Raw genomic sequence first — 21,024 nt, 5'->3', positions numbered from 1 at the left:
CCCAGGCCCCGGGGCAGCAGACTGATTCCGAGAGTCGTTTTCGTCGCTCTGTCTCTCTCACACTCATAGGGCGTCACGTATAGGTGCGACAGAGGCAGCGACGAAAACGACTCTGCAGCCGGCGTGGCTCCAGGACGGCTGTGCCCTTGTTGTGCTGGAGCAGCCCCCGAGGGACCCTACCCCGCCCCGCACGCCCCGCATACCGAAGAACTGAACAAGGTGGGTGTGCCAGTAGTGTTCCAAGGTCGCGGGCCCTCTGCCTCGCTCGCGTTGCTCGACGCCCTGGGCTGCGTCGCTCCCTCTTTCTCTCGCAGCCGCAGCAGCCCAATCAGGGCCGAGGCAAGGACAGACAAGGAGAGACGCCGAACCGCGTCCACAATTTATGCATTATTCACTTCGGACCGCGAAGGTAGCGCCAAAGTGGACCGGGATGAAGCCCCCTCCTTTTCGCCCCTCCCCCTCCCCGAGGACCTGATGCCCCCGCTGCCCCGCGGCTCCGCTCTTCCTCCGCTCCGCCGCTCCGCCGCGCCCAGGAAACCGCCCAAGGACTCGCCAAACATGAAATTTTAAATAGCAGAAAGCAGGGCGGAAACACCCGGCGGGCAGTACAGTACGCTAGAGGTGACTTCTCGGCGAGCGGGGGCCGCGAGGGGTTGTTGGAGGTCGAAGGTCACCCCGCTGACGGCGCTGGCGGCCTGGCGGGGCGGCGGCGGGGCGGGCAGGGGCGCGCACCCACTCTGGGAGTTGTTATGCGAATTGGGAGCCATCATGAGTGGCGCCGCGGCGTGCAGGCTAAAGGGCGGCGCACAGTGGGTTTGAGCTCCAGAGTCGCTAAATGGGGCTCGAACCGAACGCGTGGCCCCACCAATGGATTGCTCTCCGAACGGGGAATCCATTGGTGGGGTCACACGTTCGGTTCGAGTCCTGTTTAGCGACTCTGCAGCTCAAAACGCGTCTAGAGTTTGGGCTGCCTCCAGCGGTCTTCTGGCAAACCCACTGTGCGGGGCCTGACGTCCACGGGGTTGATTGGTTGACGCCGAGGGGTGCAGGCCGGCTGGCGGACGCTGGCCGGGCGGGGTGCTGTGGCGCTACGTGACGGCCGCACGGTTCCTGTTCCTGATTCCCCCCTCCACCGCGGCCCTCCCACGCCCACCCTGTGCCCTTGAACTTGAGAGTCCTTGCCAGCTTTACGCATCGATCTCCTTTCTCTCTCCCTCTTCGCGCGCTCTCCCTCCAAACGCCCCCTCTTTCTCTATCTCTCTCTCTCTCTTTCTCCCTCGCCTCGCCGGCCCTGCTCCTCCTCGCTCTCTCTCGCTCTGCCGCTTGTTGCGTGGCGTGGCCGTGGCGTGGCGGCTGCAGGGTGGGCCTGACTGGCCTGACCTTGAACGGACGGACAACGCTTCGTCGCGACCTTTCCGCGCCCTGCACCGCCCTGGCGCCCTGCACTGTACTAGTACAGCACCGCAAAGCACGCCAAAACGTGGAGTAATGTCAGCTCTAGGTCAAACCTTTTTCACTCGTTTCCGCGCTAGAGGGAGAGGAGCGGACTGCCGTAGGCGCAGGGGGGCGGCTTGAGGGCGGGATGTCGCTCTGTCACACGGAATGCCCCGTCCGGGAGGCGGGGAGGGGCGACAAAGGATGACGTCATCCGAGGTTGACAAGGATTAAGGGAAGGCCTTTGCTGCTGCTGCATCTGGGCGCGGACGCCGGACAGAGCAGCGTAACCAACGCTCTCTCTCTCTCTCGCAAGCCCGAGCGAGCATGAGCCCTCTTCTTTGGCACACACACTGTAGTTGGTCGTGGAGGGCGCGCGGCAGATACGCCCTTGTGTGGGCCGTTGGGGCCGGCGGCGAGTGTGTAGCGTGCGGCGTGCGTGCCGCCCAACTTGTCGTCCTTGCCGACGGGGAGCTCGGCCTGCTTTGGCGCGCGCTGGCGCTGAAACAGTGTGGAACACTCTGAAACACACCGAGCGGCCCCCACCATGGCGCAAGTTCGTGGAAGCGCACGGACGGCGCAGTCACTGCCTTTGCCAAGGCTGCCCAGGGACCGAGGGGGTGGGGTGGGTCCGGAGAAACATTTTATGCTTCCAGGAACGGCGAACGACGCGCTGCTCGGGGTAATCCTCGCTGCGGCGCGCCAAAGCGGCCTTGCAAAGGCAACACGTGGCCCGGCGGGGGTTGCTTCCGGGTGCTTCACGTCGTACTTCCCGTTATTCGGCGCCGGAAGTGACAGAGGGCGCAACGGTATTGGAGTCCGCGACCTTCTCATCCTGAAGGACGTGTCCCGGCCGCCTTCCCGCTGGATCCATCGGCCTGGGGCGAGGCGGGCGGGGTGGGCGGGGCGGGGGGCGGGGCGGGCGAGGCGGTGGGCGACTTGGGGGAGGGGGAGGGGAGGGGCAAGGTGAGGCGGAAGCACGGCGGAAGCGCCGAGGCAGGGGTGGGGGTGGGGGTGGGGGCGAGCGAGTTCAAGGTCAAGTAAATACCAGCACGCCTGGAACCGGAGGCAGCGCCAGGACCGCGTCAGGGGTTGGCAAACAAGACGAACAGCGCAGCCCTCGGCAGCGTGAAGGCCGTGGAGACCATGGATGTCATGGAGGTCATGGAGACCATAGGGACCATGCAGGCCTTGGAGGCCATGCAGGTCGTGGAGGGAGATCATGGAGGCCGTGGAGGCCATTGAGGTCGTGGAGGGAGGTCATGGAGGCCGTGGAGTGGAGGACGTCGAGGCCATGACGGCCCTGGCCGTGACCGCCGCGCCACAGTTGCGCCCGGCCGCACCGCACCCCCGCCCCGCCGGGCCGCCGGGCCGCCGCCACCGCGGTACTGCGCATCACGCCGACGGTGTCCTTGGCCACCGTGCCGATCGGGGGGCTGCGGGGCTGCGGGGCGCATGCGAGGCGCTGTCGTCACCGTGACGTCATCAAGGCCGCCGTGCCGCCGCGCCCCGCCCTGGTAATCCGCTCCACAGCAAAGCCAACAGGCCCGGCAAGGCCCCGCCCCGCCCCCCCCCCGCCCCGCCCAGAGGCCGATGGTAGTTTCGGGAAAGGGAGCCGTGGATGCCAAACTCCGTCGCGCCGCGCCCGCCCGGGGTGGGGGCTGGGGTGTGGGCGGGGGTGGGGGTCAAAGGGGCCCAACTTGCGCTGAATGGGTTTTCTCACCCGCAGCGCCCCCCCCCCATCCAGCAGAGGACGCAGGTGAAGGTCAAGTCGCCGAATGGGGCGCGCAACAAGGGAGGGGGGGCAGTGCAGGCCCTCCGCAAGATGGGAAATTCCACTTTCCTGCTGTCCTTCATGTCCTCCAGGACGATCGCATCGATCAAGGCGGCAGCGCGATAAGGACGAAAAAGGCGACGTTGTCGGTGACGCATGGCCTATCCTTGGTTCTAGCCCAGGTGACGCCAACTACCCCCACCCCCCGGACGGCCGGGACGTCACTCACCTTGACCTCCACGCTGGAGGCTCCAGCGGCTACGCCGCAGCAGCATAGCACCCTCCGCTCCAGACCCCCCACCACGCCCACTCCCGCTGCCAGCTTCCGCCTTTCGCCGTCCGCAGCGCCACCAATGGCGTTGTTTCGCGCCAAATCATCTTCGCCAGCTCGGCGCGAGAAGGCAGGGACGCCCCGATTCACAGTCAGATTTTGGACCACTAAAAACAGAGGAGAATTTCCAAAAATTTCGTGAAAAAAAAATCAACCGACTGCTGGGCCGCAATGATCTTGCAAATTGTAAACATGTTATCAAATCAAATTACAGAAGCCGCGGGAGTCTTGTTAGAAATTTTTGGCTTTGTTTTGAGTGAGATAAAGCGTTGCAGGCGAAGGCTATAGAGGCGGCGGTTACGACTCCTTTTGTGAGGGAATTTGGAGCGAATGGCGCGGCGTCCGTCCGTCCCTTGCCAGTGTTTGCCCTTGAAAGTCTTTCCCTTTTCGACCCCCTCCCCCACCCCACCCCCAGCCCGGGCCGCCCCACCCCCACACTCATCTCTGCTTCCCTGTGGACCGCTTCCGCCCTGTTCCGCCCCTCCGACCACGCCCCTCCCATCCGCTTCCTGCGTCATTCAATGACCTCGCCGAGCGCCCCCCACCCCTCTCTCTCGCTCTGGCCCGCGCCGGGGAGAAACCAGACTTAAGCATTAAACTAGATCGATTTCGCTCTTTTTATTCCAAATGAAGCATTGCAACAACCGGCGGAACCGTATTTTCGGAAGCGAGCAACGGGAAGCGGCCGTGCTTGCCGTCCGAAGAGCCCCCTAACCCCAAAGCGCGAGCGGCCGGCACACTGTAGGGCGGCGCACTTCCGGGAAACTGCGCAGCGCGTCGCGCCGCCGCCGCGTGGGGAAGGCGCCACCTACCGGGGGGATGGCCAACCACGGGGAAGCCCCAGCGTGGCTCCAGCGCACAGCAGGCGGTTTCTACACAGCACTCGAGACGCGTTTTGAGCTCCAGAGTCGCTAAATGGGACTCGAATCGAACGTGTGACCCCACCAATGGATTGCTCTCCGAACGAAGAATGAGCGAGGGATAAAAAGTTCCGATACCGGGAATCGAACCCGAGCCTCCTGGGTGAGAGCCAGGTATCCTAGCCACTAGACCATATCGGATGATTGGAGGGAGAAGCAGCGCGCCGCCAAGGAGTTGCGCTGCCGAAGCTCGCGACAGTGGCGGCACCTCGCGGCGGCAGCGCGAACTGCGGCCGCACTGTAGTCCCGCAGCCGACCGAGAGAGGGCGCCACTCGTCGCTTCAGCACAGCCATCGCGGTGCTCTGGCGCGGGAGGTTCAAACACAACACAAGCATTCGGACCCATTCGGCGAGCCGCGTCTGTCTCTCTCGTTGCAGTGTATGCACACGGCTCGCGGTGACGGTGACACCGGTGACTCGCTCGACCGCAGCGCAAGGTCGGTGGGGTGAGACAAGACGCTCTGTCTCTCTCGCACTCGTGGGCCTTCCCTATGGGCCCTGCGGGTGCGAGAGAGACGGCCGCAGCCCCGTGTCAAGGAACGACAAGCCCGAAAAGTAGGCGTGCCCCTCGCTAATCACTGCACGTGAGGAGCTGCAGACTCATTCCGAGAGTCGTTCTCGTCGCTCTGTCTCTGTCGCACTCACGGGGCCGTCCCCTGTAGGTGCGAGGGAGACAGAGCGACGAAAACGACTCTCGGAATCAGTCTGCTGGCAGTGAGGCGATTCCGAGTGGACTGATTAACCTCCATTAAAAATTAGTGAGACTCGTGGTGTGCAAGTACATCTTGTATGCATGAATGCATGTTTTGTTGATCCCCATTGACATTAAGTGTGAGGTAGTTCATTCAAGCCACTTGGTCATCTTTTTTTATGAACATAGGACAGGGTTGGTAGAAACATATTGCATTCCCAGAAAAAAAAAGTAACCCAGTAAAACAAACAGTTTATTTGAGTAATTCTCTAGATGCTGCCTTGATAAGGCACATGTAACAAAAAGGACAAAGCTAAAAAAAAATTCACACAAACATGCACAACTGGGAAAACTTAATACAACAAACAACAAATTTTAACCATTTTTTTAAATCCCAAAATTTTAGTATTTGGTTTACCATTTATAATGCAGTTGGCATAACTGGACAGGTGCAGACTACAAAAAACAGAAGTCAAAAGTAAATCTTACTTTGGGAAGTATTAGTAAAAACCCAAGACAATTGAGAATGAGACGCTCTAACACAATTAAGTAAGGTGCTTCTCTTCAAGCAATGAGCTAACTTAGCAACAATTTATCACAAAGAAAAACTGGAATGTGCACTAAGCATCTCCAAGCAAAGCTAGGGAACAAGAGAAAATGAAGAGTTGTTATAATCCAATTACCATTCTAATGAACCCATATGGAAGGTCTATTTACAAACAGTCTTAAAAACTAATATGGTTTGGCACTTATGTGCTAACCCGCACCTCAGTCCTAGCTTCATAGTGCGGCAGCTGTTGAGCACATCTGCAGAAAACCGTGATGTTTCTGGTTACATCAAATATCATGTGATGTACAATGGATGAAGTGGGTAATCTATCGACAATCACCAAATTAACATAGTACGCAATACTGACTCGAGAACAGAAGAATACTTTTTCTGTGAACTATTTTAAACAAACACAAGAATATGTATCTAAAATAAAACGTAAACATGAATGATTAATGGAAGTTGGAGTAACCTATACACAGATATCCTTTCTCCGCTTCTTTTCAAACGCAGACAAATAAATGCTGCTTGATGAGGTTTCCACACATGCACAAAATTTCTGCACAAACGATGCGCATGAGACTAACTAACAAACAGAGTCATTCCGCCACAATGCCAACAAGGCATTCACCAATCGCCACAAGTTTTTAACGTCAATACTTTTAGGCGACATAAAAATAGCTTCGCTTACCAACTAGGAAAATGAGCCATGCAAAGAAAAGACTAACACTCGACAGGCGCTACAATGTGACTGATACTTCTTCCCTCGGTGATGTAAGAACAAACTGGGGGTCGCTCAGAGCGAACGCCTCAGTCAACAAGGTAACAATGGTGCGAAAATGCAGACGGGTAATACTGTGAGCAGTTCGGGGCTGAGCGCACTGCGCGCACTGAGCAGAGCAGGCCGGGGGCAGACGCTATGTCATGTCCAGAGCCACGCAGCCAGACGCAGCAAGACACCAGACAGCGCAGGGCTTGCGCGGCCCGCGGCTCAGAGCTTCTGGATGATGTCGGACTTCTGCTTGAAGTCGATCGAGTCCTTCTTCACCTCGTTCTTGGTGGTCCTGCGCGAGGCGAGCTGGGCGCGGAACTCCGCGGCCGTCATGTTGAGGTTCAGGGTGTTGTTCTTCCTCTCCAGGGTCCCGTTGGCACTGCTGTGCCCACTGTCGCCCTGCAACACGCCAAGAAGCACGTCAGCAATCTGCACGACACCAAGGGCTTGTTTCAACTTCAGTCTCTGGCCCACTGTGCAGGCCGGGAGGGGGGGTGGGCCTCCAATAAGCATTCCGCAGCCGCAAGGTCCGCGGCCAGGCTGCGCCAGGCTGAGGCTGCCAGGCACGAGGCGAAGCAGGCGAAGCGCACGCAACACCTTGTTCGTATTTCTCAGGAAAAGCCGCGCGCGCTGACGATTCGCTGCCGCGTGCGCGTCGCGACGCTCGGCGCTCGGCTCGCCAGTTCCGGCCGCCGCCGCCGCAGCAGTAGCAGTGTAGCAGCAGCAAGCCACGCGGCAGCCAAGGCAACAACGAGTCATTCCAATGGACTTCCCCGCGCCACGCAGCCACGCAGATAAGCAGCCGGTCGCAAAAAAAAGGCACTGATTTTTACGGGCGAGGGGTGATCCTTTCTGCTAAAAGTCGCTTGCCTCATGTTTCGGGTACGTAATGTGAGCGGTCAAATAGTTCCATGACAAAAGTCAATTGCTTGTTTCCGAAACTGGATTCTCTCTCTCATTACGGTACAGCCAACTTTTCAGAAAAATAAATCCAACTGCGGTCTTAAAAAAAAAAAAGGGACGAATTGTTCGTTTCCGACAAGGATAGCAAATTTTTTTTCGCAGTGCAGTTGACAGCCCGGCACCGCCACCACGCCTCGTTGTCTCCAAGGATGAACGAGCAGAGCTGACGCAGGCCTGCATGCCATTCGCCACACCGCGTGGACGAACAAGCAACAAAAACAAAAAGGAAAAAAAATCTGATCCGTTCCAGCAGAGCTACGCGCCAAATCAGGGATCGCAAGCGGCCTGGACGCTACAGGCGAGACGGGCGGGGACGACGTGGACCTCTGACCGAGTGGCAGAGCGCCTGCGGTCGGCAGGGTAGGCAGTCCCGCCACGCAGGGCCGCCTCGCAGGGATGCCCAGCCTCTCGACCGCAGGGGTTCTGCCGAGCGGGACCACCACGAACTAGACGCGTTTTGAGCTCCAGAGTCGCTAAACAGGGCTCGAACCGACCGTGTGACCCCACCAATGGATTCCTCGTTCGGAGAGCAATCCATTGGTGGGGTCACACGCTCGGTTCGAGTCCCATTTAGCGACTCTGGAGCTCAAAACGCGTTCGGGAGTTTGGCCGCCACCACCAGTACTATTCTGGCCCACTGTGCAACACGTTCCACCTCCTCGCCAAAAGGACGCTCCTGGATCCGCCACTGGGGCTCTACTCCAGCCACACCCACCTGTGATCCCTGCTGCTCGGGCTCGGGGCTCGACTGCGAACTCCTCAGGCTGTTCTTGCGTCCGCTGGAAGGGGTGTCGGCCTGCAACAGAGAGAGCACGTGTTCGCGTTAGCACGGCCACACTGTTGAGGGCGCCGCCAGCCTCCCACCGAAATCCAAATTAGCTTCATGACGGCCGCGCCCACAGTGTGGGCCACAGTGTGGGCCCCACACACGCGGATGGAGGATGGAGGGCACGCCACTGCAGCGGCGGCAGAAAGCATGACAACGCGTTGCCTGGGGACGCAGCCTGGACGCCAGCACGGCCAGCACCTCGCCGTCGCGGTCCTCTGCCGCCGCGCCGCCGCACCGCCGAGGCCACGGGCCAGCCGACAAGTCCGTCGCCGTCGCCACCGCCGCCGTGGACTCGATCAAATTTCCAAAACACGCACGCAGCGCGCGGCTCCCGGCGTGCGCCCCCCCCCCCCTCCCCTCCCCTCCGCACGCGCACGCCGCTTTCTAAAACGGAAACGCCGCCACGCGACACCTGCAGCGCAGCTTGGCGCGGCAAGGCCAGGCAAGGCCCGCACAGTGGGCCAGCCGAATTCCAGGCGCGCGCGATATTTTTACCTCCGCGGTGTTCGGCACGTCGTCGGGGCGGCCAGGTCGGCCAGGTTCCGCCATCCCGGCGGTGCAGGTGGTGCTTTCCGACTGAACTTGTCGCCACCGCCGCAGCCTTATCAAATTCCGCGCCGCGCCGCCGCGCCCAGGCCGGCCGTTGCGAGGCGTGGGCGTCTCTCTCGCACCCCGCCGGACAGCCCGTGAGTGCGACGGAGACAGAGCGACGCTTTGGAACCGCGGCGCAGTGCAGCCCGCCCGGCTCTTCGCGTAGTTATATGGCCGCGGGTGCTGATAAGCCCCACGACGTGCACGCGGCCGGAAAGTCGCTCCGTCTCTCTCGCACCCTAACGGCACGCCCCGCGAGTGCGAGGGAGACGGCAGACAAACACGCGGCGCGCACGGGCGTGCGCAGACAACGCCCGCGATTAGCGGCATAGCGATTACGCGGTACGCACGGCAATCGTGGAAAGGGACAGTTTCAGACGCCGCAGTGCATCGCGGCGTGTTTTTAATTTACTCTGCATCATTTTCCTCCGGGTACTCGTTTTTACGGCCGCGACGCGCGGCGCGCTCGGCTCGCGGTCACGCGGGTGGCAGTGACGTCACCGCGGAGCCTCGCCGCGTCCAGGACGTCCAGGCGCGCATCCTTCTTTACCTCCAGGAGCTTTTATTATTACCGCCTCCTGATCGAACGGCCGGGCGAGAGCGAGCGAGGGATCGCGTCGGGAAAACCGGCTCTTTCTTCCGTCTCCCCAAAACGCGTTTCGTCACAGGGCTCGATCGGCGGGCGGGGCGGGGCGGGGCGGGGCGGGGCGGGGCGGGGCGGGGCGGGATTGCCGTTGACACACGGACGGCGGCGTGCCCGCGTTGTTCGCGGCCAAGCCGCACAGTGGGCCAGAAGACCGGTGGAGACCGCGCTGCTCCACACATTCGCCAGCAGCCAGCCAGGGCAGCCAGCACGCCTCGAGGAAGCGGGACGACGCGCCACTGCAAATTGCTGCAGAAACCGAGGAAGCGTGCGCGGCGCGCCCGCGACGGCCCCGGGCCCCGCCACTGGAGCGGCTCGTCGCTCTGTCTCTCTCGCACCCGCGCGGGTCGCCCCCTGAGTGCGAGCGAGACAGAGCGACGACGCTCGCGGCAGACGACGGCGAGGGTGCGCCTCCACGCCAAGCCCGGCCAAGCCGTGCCAGCATTTCCAGGCCGCCAGCAGGCCGCTTCAGAGTGGCCGTTCTGTCTCTCTCGCACCCACACGCGACGCCCCAAGAGTGCGAGAGAGACAGAGCGACGAAAACGACTCTCAGTCTGCAGCCGCGCCAGCCGCCAGCCCGGCGGGATGCCCAAGGCCCTTCCTGCGTTGCACGCATCGCCGAGCCTGGCCGAGCCTCGCCGAGCCGCCGCCAATATTGTTTCATCATTATTGGCCGCCTGTCTCTCTCGCACCCCTGCCAAACGTCCCACGGGTGCGAGAGAGACAGAACGACTCATCGGCAGCGAGCAGCACGGCGCAGCAGGTCCCTGGACGCCCTCGCAACCAACAAGGCCGAAGCAGGTTTCGTACGCGGGGATGGGACGGGACGGCCAGCTCCGTTACATGGCATCTCATCCATCGCACAGTGCGCCGGCAGACTGGCGCAGGCGGCCAAAATCCCTGACGCGTTTTGAGCTCCAGAGTCGCTAAGCAGGACTCGAACCGAACGTGTGACCCCACCAATGGATTCCTCGTCCGGAGAGCAACCCATTGGCGGGGTCACACGTTCGGTTCGAGCCCCAATTAGCGACTCTGGAGCTCAAAACGCGTCCGGGATTTTGACCGCCTGGCACACTGTGCGCCGACAAGCCAGAGCCAGGCAGCCGAGCCGCGATGAGGCGCGGCAACGCTCCCACGGGGCTGGCGGGCTGGCGCGGGTGCGAGAGAGACAGCGACGGAATAACGCCGTGCGGAACCGCTCGGCTGGAGCAGGCTGGAGCGGCTGGAGCCTCGCCGAGGCTGGAACGCACGGCCAGGCGGCCACGCATGCAGGGAAGGAGGGTCAGTGGGGCTGTGGGTATGCCTATGCCGGCACACAATCAGATTCCCACTGGAAGGCCGACGGGCTGCACACTCAGTCCGAGAGTCGTTTTCGTCGCTCTGTCTCTCTCCCACCGATACGGGACGCCTCATGAGTGCGAGAGAGGCAGAGCGACGAAAACGACTCTCGGAATCAGTCTGCTGGCCGACTGGTCGCTGGCCGGGAGCAGTTCGGCTGCCCTTCGCGGCTCCAGAGAGAAAGGCCCACCACTACACTGACTCAAAAAAAAAAAAAACACAATTTCCTAACAACAAATGGGGCAGTTCGTCCCGATAACTCCACCAATAAAAGCGCCAGTTTGTTCTTCCCGATTATCTGCGGCTGTACCGCCTTCTTTCACAGTGCCGCCGCAAAACGCATCCGCCTTATTTCGCGCCATGACGTCATCACGCCATCGGGACGACTCGCGATCTGACTCACGGGGGGTGGGGGTCCCCCAAGGCGTGCAGACACGGGGAAGCCCACACTCCAGCAGCGGACCACAAGGACTAAATTAAAAATAGAACGTTTTTGTTCTTTTTTAAAAAAAAAAAACAGTCGCTAAACTGCGTTGGGTCTGGCCCACTGTGCACGCAGCAGTGGAACCAACGCGAGAAAAATAGAGGGGAAGTGGAGTGAGAGGGTTTACACACTAAACTCGTTCGACGATATCGTGTCGAAAGTTCGGCCGAATACCGAACGCCCCGTCGGGCCCATCGCACTGCAACCAACCATCCATTGCCCTTTCCTGCAACTCGTAAAAACAGTCCGACGCAACAGCGCGCTCCACAACCAGCACACACCGCCGCTAGATTCCTACAAATTGGCCACAGTGCTGTACCGTGCCGTGCCGCGCCGTGCCGGGCGCGCTAATGCAGCCATGCCAGTGTAGCGTACTGTACTGTACCACGGTACTCCATGTACTTCCAGAGGCGCCCCGCGCCGCCCCCACCAGCTTCCATTCAACTGACGTAATTTTTCCCCCCGTTTAACTGCAGAGTCAGCGGCAGCACAGCCTCTCACTCACCGACGCGAGGACGACGAGGCCGGGGGGAGGGGGCGTGCCTAAGCGATGTGCCGGAAGCGAGCTGTCAAAAAGCCGCCTCCGCGCCGTGCCGCCGTGCCGCCGTGCCGCCGTGGTCTAGGTCCGGTCCGTCCGGTCACGTGACCCTGTCAAACGCGAGCGCCCTAACCGCAGGACAAACGCCCGGCTCGAGCTTCGGGCGCCACACTGCACGAACACGACCTCGACGTCGTGGCCGGCTGACTGCCTGGCTGGCTGTCCGCGGGTTCGAATCCCCGTCAGCGGTGACCGCCGCGGGGCCGCGTGTGTCGTTATCACGCACACACACACACACTCACTCACTCACACAGGCGCACACATTCGTGCGACATGCGCGCAGGGGAGTCGCGTCCTTTCCCATCCCACGCCGTCGTGGCCGTCGTGGCCGTCGTGCGCGTGCTGCCGGTGCTGCGTCCGGAGTCCCGGACACGGCCCCGTCGTCGCCGTGACCGCCGTGCACGCGCGTGCCTGGCCGTGGTGGCGTGCCTCGCGGAGGCAGCCCCCACATGAATCACCCACAAGCACGCATGCACGCACACACACACACACGCACGCCAGGCGCATATTGTCCTCCACCGCCGGCGCAAACAAGTACAAGTTACGCCCCCCCCCCCTTTCCCCTCTCCTTTACCCCTCTCTAACCATCCAACAAAATAAAACTAGTTGCAGTCGAAGACTGGTGGAGGAGCGTTAGGGCCCTTCCGGGCGAACAGTTTAAATTTTTTATTCCTGGTAAAAAGATTTAGACTCAGATTCTCATCTCGATGGGACGATTCGCACGAAAAGGGAGCTGCGCGTAGGGCGCGTGGTTGGTTAATTTGTTTCCTGCGATGAGGTGTCGTGGGCACTAAATGATATTCGCAAGTACAAATCTTGAAAACTATCTAATGGGTTGCAAACAATTCTAACCTAACCTAACCTAGTCGTGACAGATCTTTCGCTATTCTCGACAGATCTTTGCTTTCCTGCGAATAGCGTTTTTTGCATGTTCCCGCCTCTTTGCAGGATGATTTTCCTGCACAGAGAGATGGTTGTGCAGTTTCTCATACGTCGTCTACAGTGTTCCCACAACGTTGTTAGCCCGTTGTTTTTTAAAACTAAAATCACAATTCCATCAAATGAATTATTAAAAAAACAGCACAAATAACATTTCACAAATATGATGATAAAAAAACCCATTCATATTCATTCTGTAGTCAATTTCCAAAGTCAAAAAAGGGCGAAAATGTTACATTTTAAGTTGGCGACAGTGGATGTGAATCTTCAGGAAAATGAAAGGGTCCCGTACCGGGACACCGATAACCAGGGACTCGCTGGTCAAGGACAAGACTGGTTGAAGTCAAAGTTTAAGTCCAAGTTTATGTTTGCTCCTCCAAAAATGGCGCTGAGAGGATTTGAACCCAGTCACCCGCGACAAGGAATGTCACCTGGTAGGCGATCGTGGGTGAAAAAAAAATTTAAAAAACGGCTAACAGAACAGTTGTCACAGGCTTGTGAACACAGGGTGCCATATCAACACTATTCTGGACTAAACTGGGTGTCTCCAGAGCTGGGCAGACTGTGGATTTGGAAGGGAAAGCGAACGGTGGAAGGACGCTTTGATAAGTCGACAGTAAAGATAAGTGACCCGGTTTGTTGTCCTCTTGGGAAGATTGCCTGTCCACCTGTCCCAGATTGACAGGACTCATCATATGGCTGTGTGCGGCAAACAAAAACAGTTCAAGTGGTGGAAAACTATGGCTCCTCTATCTCATCAGGCCATATCAAGAGAGATTATGCATCAGTTCATTCCCACAAGCGCAAACTACTTTAACGGTATGAAAATTAGATAAACAAAGGAACATGGTGCTTCCAGACTTCAAATTAAGATCCCGTAATTTTCACATGATAAATCAGATAGCAGTGTGATTGCAATCACAGTTGGAACTTGGTGTTTAGAACTGAGTCATAAATGAACGTAAATCATCGTAATAATCATCATAGATCTGAAAATGTAGGAGGCTTTTACGACAATGAAACTAGCGAGCCTGGAAAAAGTTGCAAGGGGCTTTGCGAATGCAGTACTGCCACACTCGTCAACACAGACCCCATACACTTTTCCCCAGGACACATCAGAATTTACTTCAGCTGCTTGTCGCTCACATCAGACGTCAATGAAGAACCTGCTAGGAAAATGTAAACAGCCGTTCCACTTCAGGTCCCATATAAACCGTTGGAAAATCTCACACCGCACCACGACAGCAACACTTTGCCACAGGTCCAGACAGGCAAAACAACGACTAAAGACAGGTAAACGACACCGTCTGCTGACACTCGATCCTCGGCAGCACTCAAGCCAGGCATGAGCAACAGGCTCCTCGCTGGCAGGACCTGTGGCTGCTGGCAGCAGGCGGCCCGGCCACCTAACCTCACTCCACCTATCCAGCTCACCTGGCCGTTGACGTCGTTGACGTTGGGCGAGGCTGGCGCCGGCGTCCCTGCGGGCGAGGGCGGGGTCTTGAGGTGCACCACACTGGGGAGGTTACTTTTGATCACTATGTCGTGGGCCTTCAGGTACTTGTCCGCCTCCGCGTCCACCACCAGCAGCTTGGTCTCGTCGTCCACCGCCTTGATGCGCTGCACCACCTGCTTGTGGTTCTCGTTGGCGATGTTGACGCCGTTCACCTCGACGATGCGGTCGCCCTCCCGGAGGCCGGCCGCCTCGGCGGGGGAGCCCTCGTCCACCTTGCCGATGATCTGGCCGGGCTTGCCCTTCTCGGCGTGCAGGTTGAAGCCGTAGCCGTCGAAGTGCGCCCACTTGACGATATGGCACAGCCGCGGGGCGAAGGCGCCCGAGTCCGAGTCCATGCCGTTGTGCCCGTTGGGGGCGTCCGAGTCCGTCAGCGACATCCTGGGGGTCCGGTTGACGCTGTCGTCGGCACTGCACTGCGCACCACACACTCACGACACACGGGGACGAGGCACTCGGAGGCCTGCTCGCGCGCGGGACGTCTGCCGCGACCGCGACGCTGGTGGCGAAGAAACGCTGCTGTGTTTGCACCTAGCCGCCAATCGGGCAGCACAACATGGCGCGAACGATACGCAAAGCGACGCGGAGCCCAGGTAGGTAACGCCTGTGGGGTCAGAGACGCATCACATGACACAAACTGGGTACTGGGGCCGATGTGTGGTACCCACAAACAGGATGGCCAACTCACAACACAACACACGGGGACGCGGGCGGGTACTTCGGGTACCCGACGGGCGGGCGGCGCGGACGGAACAAACTCTCCCGTCTCGGCTGCCGACCCGAACCCGAACGCCACGCCGCGCCACGCCGAGACTGCAGCCGAACGCAGCCGAAGGTGGCCGAAGGCGAGCCGAAGCGAGGCGCGCGGAACCTTGGTCGGTTTGGAGCGGCGCGCGGAGCGGCTGCCAGACAGCCCGCCGCGCCACTGCGAGTGGCAGGGCAGGCCGCCAAGGCCGGTAGGCTGGCATGGACACGGCCGGTACAGGACAGGTACTCGGCCCGCCCGCTTGCAGTGGAGGCAGCACGGCAGGACGCACCAATACGGCCCTACACCGCACTCGCCTCCACAGCCGCGTCGCTGATTTGGCCCGACCTACTGTCAAGGTGCGCGGAGGTCAAGTCCCGTACAGTGCGAGGAAATGGAGCCTCTCTTCCGGCAGCCCTTCGGTGTCCTTGCAGTGGTCACCACAGCGGTCCGGGCCGGCCGGACCGAGGCACAGTGGGCCAGAAGACCGGTGGAGGCGGCCAAAACTCTAGACGCGTTTTGAGCTCCAGAGTCGCTAAATGGGGCTCTAACCGTGCGGCATCTATTTAGATTAGGACAAGGCAGACTGGGTCTCTTCGCGCGTCGTCGCTTCACGAGAGAAATTCCGACGAAAAAGAGACCAAGTCTCGTTGCAGGTGAAATCTTTAGTCTTTTCATCGACAGAGGAGTGATGCACGCGAAATTTGAAACGCTTATGTATTACCTATGTGGCCCAAAATCTTTGGGACGAAGTAAAGCTCTTATTAAATTTTGTGACTGCACACTCGAGATTAGTCTTATCATTTTCGGACACCTCAGACAAGCAGACGGGCAGACAGACAGACAGACAGACAGACAGACAGACAGACAGACAGACAGACCGGTCTCCGCCTCGTCCGCCGGGAGGGTAGGCCACCCATCCACCGCGGCGGCCCGATGGGTGGCTCCGCGCCGTCCGGAAGGATCGTTTGGTCGCTCTGTCTCTCTCGCACCCCTGCGGGCTTACGGGGGCGGGCTGCGGGCACGCGAAACCTCGCCAAACGACGCGGAGCAGGGCGATGCCACGTACACTGTACCAAATTCCTCAACCCGATAAACCCGGAGCTGATTCCACGTTCTCGCCGAACCCGGCCGAACCCGATACGGAACCGCCTTGGCTGCGCCGCCAGCGCCGCGCTTCCCAATTACGCCATGTCACCCGGCAGAGTCGTCGCTCTGTCTCTCTCGCACTCACGGGGGGTCGCGTACGGGTGCGAGAGAGACAGAGCGACGAAAGCGACTCTCAGTCTGCTGTCGCCTCCCTCGTGGAAATTTTCCGCCCGGCCGGCCGGCCGGACCGCGCGCCTTTCGCGCGACACTACTTTCTCCGCGGATTCGCGAAAGGAAATGCACCACGCAGTGCACTGAAAATTGAAGGGAGAGAGTGCTGACCAACTTTGGTGAGGAATTTCTTTCCCCTTCGTGCGGTGATAGTCAAAACCCTCTTCAAATTTTGGCATGATTTTTCTACCACACTTAATGACGGGGGGAAACATTGTCGTTACTTCATGGCGCCGAAGACGAGAGAGTTTCGATTCTCACCGCGCAACGGCGGCGAGAATTTGTTTCTGGGGGTGGCTTCATTTCTCTCTCACCTTGGAGCTTTCAGTGTGTGGGGACGACGCGGCGGCGACGGGCCTAGTCCGCGCCAAGTCCGCGCCTCTGGGCCGCGCCGCACAGTGGGCCAGAAGCCGGTGGAGGCGGCCAAAACTCTAGACGCGTTTTGAGCTCCAGAGTCGCTGAATGGGACTCGAACCGAACGTATGACCCCACCAATGGATTCCTCGTTCAGAGAGCAATCCATTGGTGGGGTCACACGTTCGGTTCGAGTCCCATTTAGCGACTCTGGAGCTCAAAACGCGTCCAGAGTTTTGGCCGCCTCCACCGGTCTTCTGGCCCACTGTGCTCCGCGCTTGGCCTACATTCCCCGGCAAGCCGACCGAAGCAGCGAAGCCGACCCGATGTCAAGATCAGAGAGAATGGCCAGAACGGCACGCCCGGCACCGCGGCACGTGGTCGCGCCCGGTCACATTTTCCTTTCCCCGCCACCGCGCGCCGCCGCGTACACCGGCCGAAATTAGGCGAAATTCGGGAACACGCCCGTGAGCGGCTCGCCGTGCACGGTGGGCCAGAAGATCGGTGGAGGTGCTTCAAATTCTAGACGTTGCTCGCGGCAAGCGGTGGAAAAGTTGAAAAATATGCTTGTCAATTAGCAACGTCGATGAGATTAATTGGTCATTTGCTGGGCAAGCTCCTTGATAACTCGCTCTCCAAGCGTTGCAACAAAAAAAGGGATAAGAGAAAAAAGACGCTCGAAGCCCCTGATTGTACACTGCCGATTCATTCTCGTTACCTTTGCTGGTATAATGAGTGCTTCCGAACCGAACAACCCTCGCGTCCGATTTCGAGATTTCGAGTCGCCTCGCGTCGCGTTCTAGAGCCGTGGCAAAGGTCGCAGCCCGCGTGGACTTTTCCCTGGAAACAGAAAAAAGAGGGGAAAGGGAAAAACGATGCCGCTGCTGCTAAGCTCTGATAGGAGTTTGACCGCAGGGCATGCCCTGCAGGGCGCAAGGCAGGGCGCGCAGGGCCACTGCCAAGCCGTTCTTCGCTCGACGGCGAGTAAAAGGCCGATTCGATTCACCCCCGCCCGTCCATACACTCGTTTCGGGCTGTCAAGAAGGCCGGCCCGCAGTGGACCAGAAGGCCGGCGCCGGCGGCCAAAACTCCAGACGCGTTTTGAGCTCCAGAGTCGCTAAATGGAACTCGAACCGAACGTGTGACCCCACCAATGGATTCCTCGTTCGGAGAGCAATCCATTGGTGGGGTCACACGTTCGGTTGGAGTCCCATTCAGCGACTCTGGAGCTCAAAACGCGTCCGGTGTTTTGACCGCCTCCGCCGCTCTTCCGGCACACTGTGCGGCAGAGTCGCAAAGTATCGGAAAGCGCGGGCAAGCCGTGGCTGCATGGCTGCATGTGGACTTGATACTACGTGGGTTCGATGCACGCTTCACTGTCTTGAAACGGGCCACCCGACGAGCAATTATTGTTTGCAAACAACACAGTGATAGTCCTCGTCAAAACAACGGTGGCAGTGTTGGCAGGCGTGACCAAACCAAGGGCGGGTCACCAAGTCACAGGCATGCCGCGGCAGCTCCCGTCCGCGCCGACTAGCTCGGGCAGCTCGGGCAGCTCGGGCAGCTCGGGTGCGAGCGAGAGGAGAAACAGACGAGCAGTAGGCTCCTCGAACCGAACGTGTGACCCCATCAATGGATTGCTCTTCGAACGAGGAATCCATTGGTGGGGTCACACGCTCGGTTCGAGTCCCATTTAGCGACTCTGGAGCTCAAAACGCGTCTAGAATTTTGGCGGTCTTCTGGCCCACTGTGCGCTCACGGGGCGTCCCGTAGGGGTGCGAGGGAGACAGGGCGACGAGGTGCTTTCGGAATCGGGAGCACGGAGGTGATATTAGCGACCGGAAGCGGACAAGCGGCCGCGCCGCCATGCGTCCGCCACGTGGCTAGCGCGTGGCCCGCGGACGGCGCGGAGGGTGGCGCTCTGGTGGCGCCGGGCGGAGGGGGAGGGGGACGCGCGTCGCCGCGGTCTGACCGGCCACACCGTTGACGGCGAGGGCGAGGGCGAGGGGCGGGGGCTGACGGCCGGCTGACGGGGAGCTCGGCGGGGCGCGTGCCGCCCACGTCACGGGCGTGGGGCCGCACCGCCACCGTGCCGCCACCATGCCGCCACGCCCCCGGACCAGCGGCCTTGTCGCTCTGTCCCTCTCGCACTCGTGCGGCGTGCCGTAGGCCCGTAGGCGTGCAAAGAGAGACAGGCACTGTCCAAAATCACCTCAGCGGATTCGACGAAAACCAGTCATCGATTTTACGAGCACTTAGACCTTCCCGCGCGCTCAGTCCTCCCGGCGGAATCCGAGAGAACGTCATGGAAGCCCGAACGGAAAGCTTTGCGCAAAAAAAGGGGCGACTTGCCGGCGAGATCCACGCTCCACGCTCTGATCGATAATGAGCGAACCAAATAAAAGGAACGCATTCGCGAGTAAGGGGGAAGCCCACTATCAGCGCAGGCGCTCGTGCGAGGCGTTATGTAAAAATGTGGCGCTCGCTGCGCGTCTCCCTTCGCCAAGGGCTGCGCTCGGTGGATCGGAAACCGGCGGCCAAAACTCTGAACGCGTTTTGAGCTCCAGAGTCGCTAAACAGGACTCGAGACGAACGTCTGACCCCACCAATGGATTCCTCGTCCGGAGAGCAATCCATTGGTGGGGTCACACGCTCGGTTCGAGTCCCATTCAGCGACTCTGGAGCTCAAAACGCGTCCGGAATTTTGGCCGCCTTGCCGGTCTTCTGGCCCACTGTGCTGCGCCTGGGCGGGCACCCCTGAAACGCGGCTGGCCACTCGCCGGGGTATTGCTGACCGGTGATGCCACTGCGATGACTGGCTCAAAAGAAAAGGGGTGTGGGCGGGAAAGTGTCATCGACGCCAAAATAAATACTTTCGGGTCGTGCGTCCAAACGCACTGTAGCCGAAACCCTCGACGCGTTTTGACTCCAGAGTCGCTAAATGGGACTCCGAACCGCACGTGTGACTCCACAATGGACTGTTCTTGGAACGAGCAATCCATTGGTGGGGGTCACACGCTCGGTTCGAGTCCTGCTTAGCGTCTCTGGAGCTCAAAACGCGTCTAGAGTTTTGGCCGGCGACGCCGGTAGTCTTCTGTGAACCGTCCGCTTTGGGCGTCCGCGAACGCGTCACCGCGTCACCGCGTCACCCCGCGGGGCCGCGCGGCCCGCCCGTTGCGAATGAATGACAGAGTGACAGTGGCGTCACTGCCGAAAATAGCCAAGCGGCCCGGGGCACCGCGAAACAGTTCGCGCTTTGGCGGGCCCGCTACTATCGAGTGGGCCAGCAGGCTGATTCCACACGGCACGGCCCTTATCTCTGTCGCACTCACGGGGCGCGTCCCAGGGGTGCGAGAGAGACAGCGTCGAGGCGTTGCAGCGCGCGGCCGCCCGCGCTTCGCGGATTCGGATTCGGGTTCGGGTGGCGGGGCACGGCGGCGGCCCCGGGCATGGCGTCCGCGAGAGGCGGGTCGCGGCGCGGACGCGGCTCTTGGTTCTGACAAGCCGGCGCCGGGGAAGTCGAAGAGCTCGAAGAGCCACGGGGACACGACGTGATGCACCCGGGCCGTGCCGAGCCGAGCGCCAGAGCGGCTCCGAACGGCGCCTGTCTCTCTCGCACCCCCGCGGACCCTCCGCGGCGCCGCGCGAGTGCGAGAGAGACGGAACGGCGAAAGAGCTGTCCCTGCCGCGCTGGCCTTGACATGGACACAGGCCGGGCACCACGAGGAGTACCCCTGCTGTCTCGACACGGCGTTTCGTCGCTCTGTCTCTCTCGCACCTACACTGAACCCCCTTGGGTGCGAGAGAGACAGAGTGACCACGTTGTCCGGTTGCTGCGCCTGCTCTGCCTGCTCTGCCCCCTTTCGCTCTCCCCAATTGCTTCCGTCTCTTCAGAAGGTATCAGAACCGCGTCGTAGAGCCGCCGGGGTCATCCCGAATTATTGTACGCGCAAAATAAACACCGCAGAGTCAGCGAGATTTCTCTCTCTGATACGTTGCGTGACAAGTATAGTTCGACTGAGCTTACCATTTTATGACCTTTCCCTCAGTGCACTCCGAGAAACAACAACCCCACCCGCTCAGATATCAGAACCAAAAGATGAAGATTTTCAAAGGACGGGTTTGTGAATAGGGCTCCACCAGCCCACGTTTATCTGCAACTAAATGGCACACGAGAAAGGGATAATTGATGTTGCAGCCTTTCTTCGGCAACAAGGCCTCCTGTTGACTTTCGC

The 21,024-nt window shown here is 60.0% G+C and overlaps 1 protein-coding gene and 1 non-coding gene across 3 annotated transcripts; both read right to left on the bottom strand.

Annotated features, from left to right (window-relative positions):
• Positions 1–4,528: 4,528 nt before the first annotated feature.
• Positions 4,529–4,600, bottom strand: Trnae-cuc. The gene has a single exon. It is a non-coding gene; the product is annotated as a tRNA-Glu (tRNA).
• A 782-nt stretch (positions 4,601–5,382) lies between these two features.
• LOC117651714 (Na(+)/H(+) exchange regulatory cofactor NHE-RF1) lies at positions 5,383–15,210 on the bottom strand. Of its 2 annotated transcripts, XM_034395989.1 has the most exons (4): positions 15,059–15,210; positions 14,292–14,974; positions 8,151–8,231; positions 5,383–6,871 (listed from the first exon to the last, which is right to left on the bottom strand). In XM_034395989.1, the coding sequence occupies exons 2-4, from the start codon at positions 14,748–14,750 to the stop codon at positions 6,692–6,694; spliced, it is 720 nt and encodes a 239-aa protein (XP_034251880.1). In that variant the 5' UTR covers positions 14,751–14,974; positions 15,059–15,210; the 3' UTR covers positions 5,383–6,691. The 2 variants fall into 2 exon arrangements, with proteins under 2 accessions (XP_034251880.1, XP_034251879.1); XM_034395988.1 differs by having other exon boundaries at positions 14,292–15,136.
• Positions 15,211–21,024: the final 5,814 nt, after the last annotated feature.

This window comes from Thrips palmi, unplaced genomic scaffold (genome assembly GCF_012932325.1).
Source record: "Thrips palmi isolate BJ-2018 unplaced genomic scaffold, TpBJ-2018v1 HiC_scaffold_6, whole genome shotgun sequence".
In the NCBI taxonomy this organism is placed as follows: domain Eukaryota; kingdom Metazoa; phylum Arthropoda; class Insecta; order Thysanoptera; family Thripidae; genus Thrips; species Thrips palmi.
The sequence above is the reverse complement of the archived record's forward strand: the minus strand, read 5'-3'. Positions and strand labels throughout refer to the sequence as shown.

Bases quoted from the DNA above. Each gene is read 5' to 3' on its own strand.
- LOC117651714 (XM_034395989.1), bottom strand. From the start codon at position 14,750: ATGTCGCTGACGGACTCGGACGCCCCCAACGGGCACAACGGCATGGAC. The intron at 8,232-14,291 runs GTGAGCTGGATA...TCTCTGTTGCAG, and splicing joins TCAACGACGTCAACGGCCAG to GCCGACACCCCTTCCAGCGG. The intron at 6,872-8,150 runs GTGGGTGTGGCT...GGCGTGTTGCAG, and splicing joins CCGAGCAGCAGGGATCACAG to GGCGACAGTGGGCACAGCAG.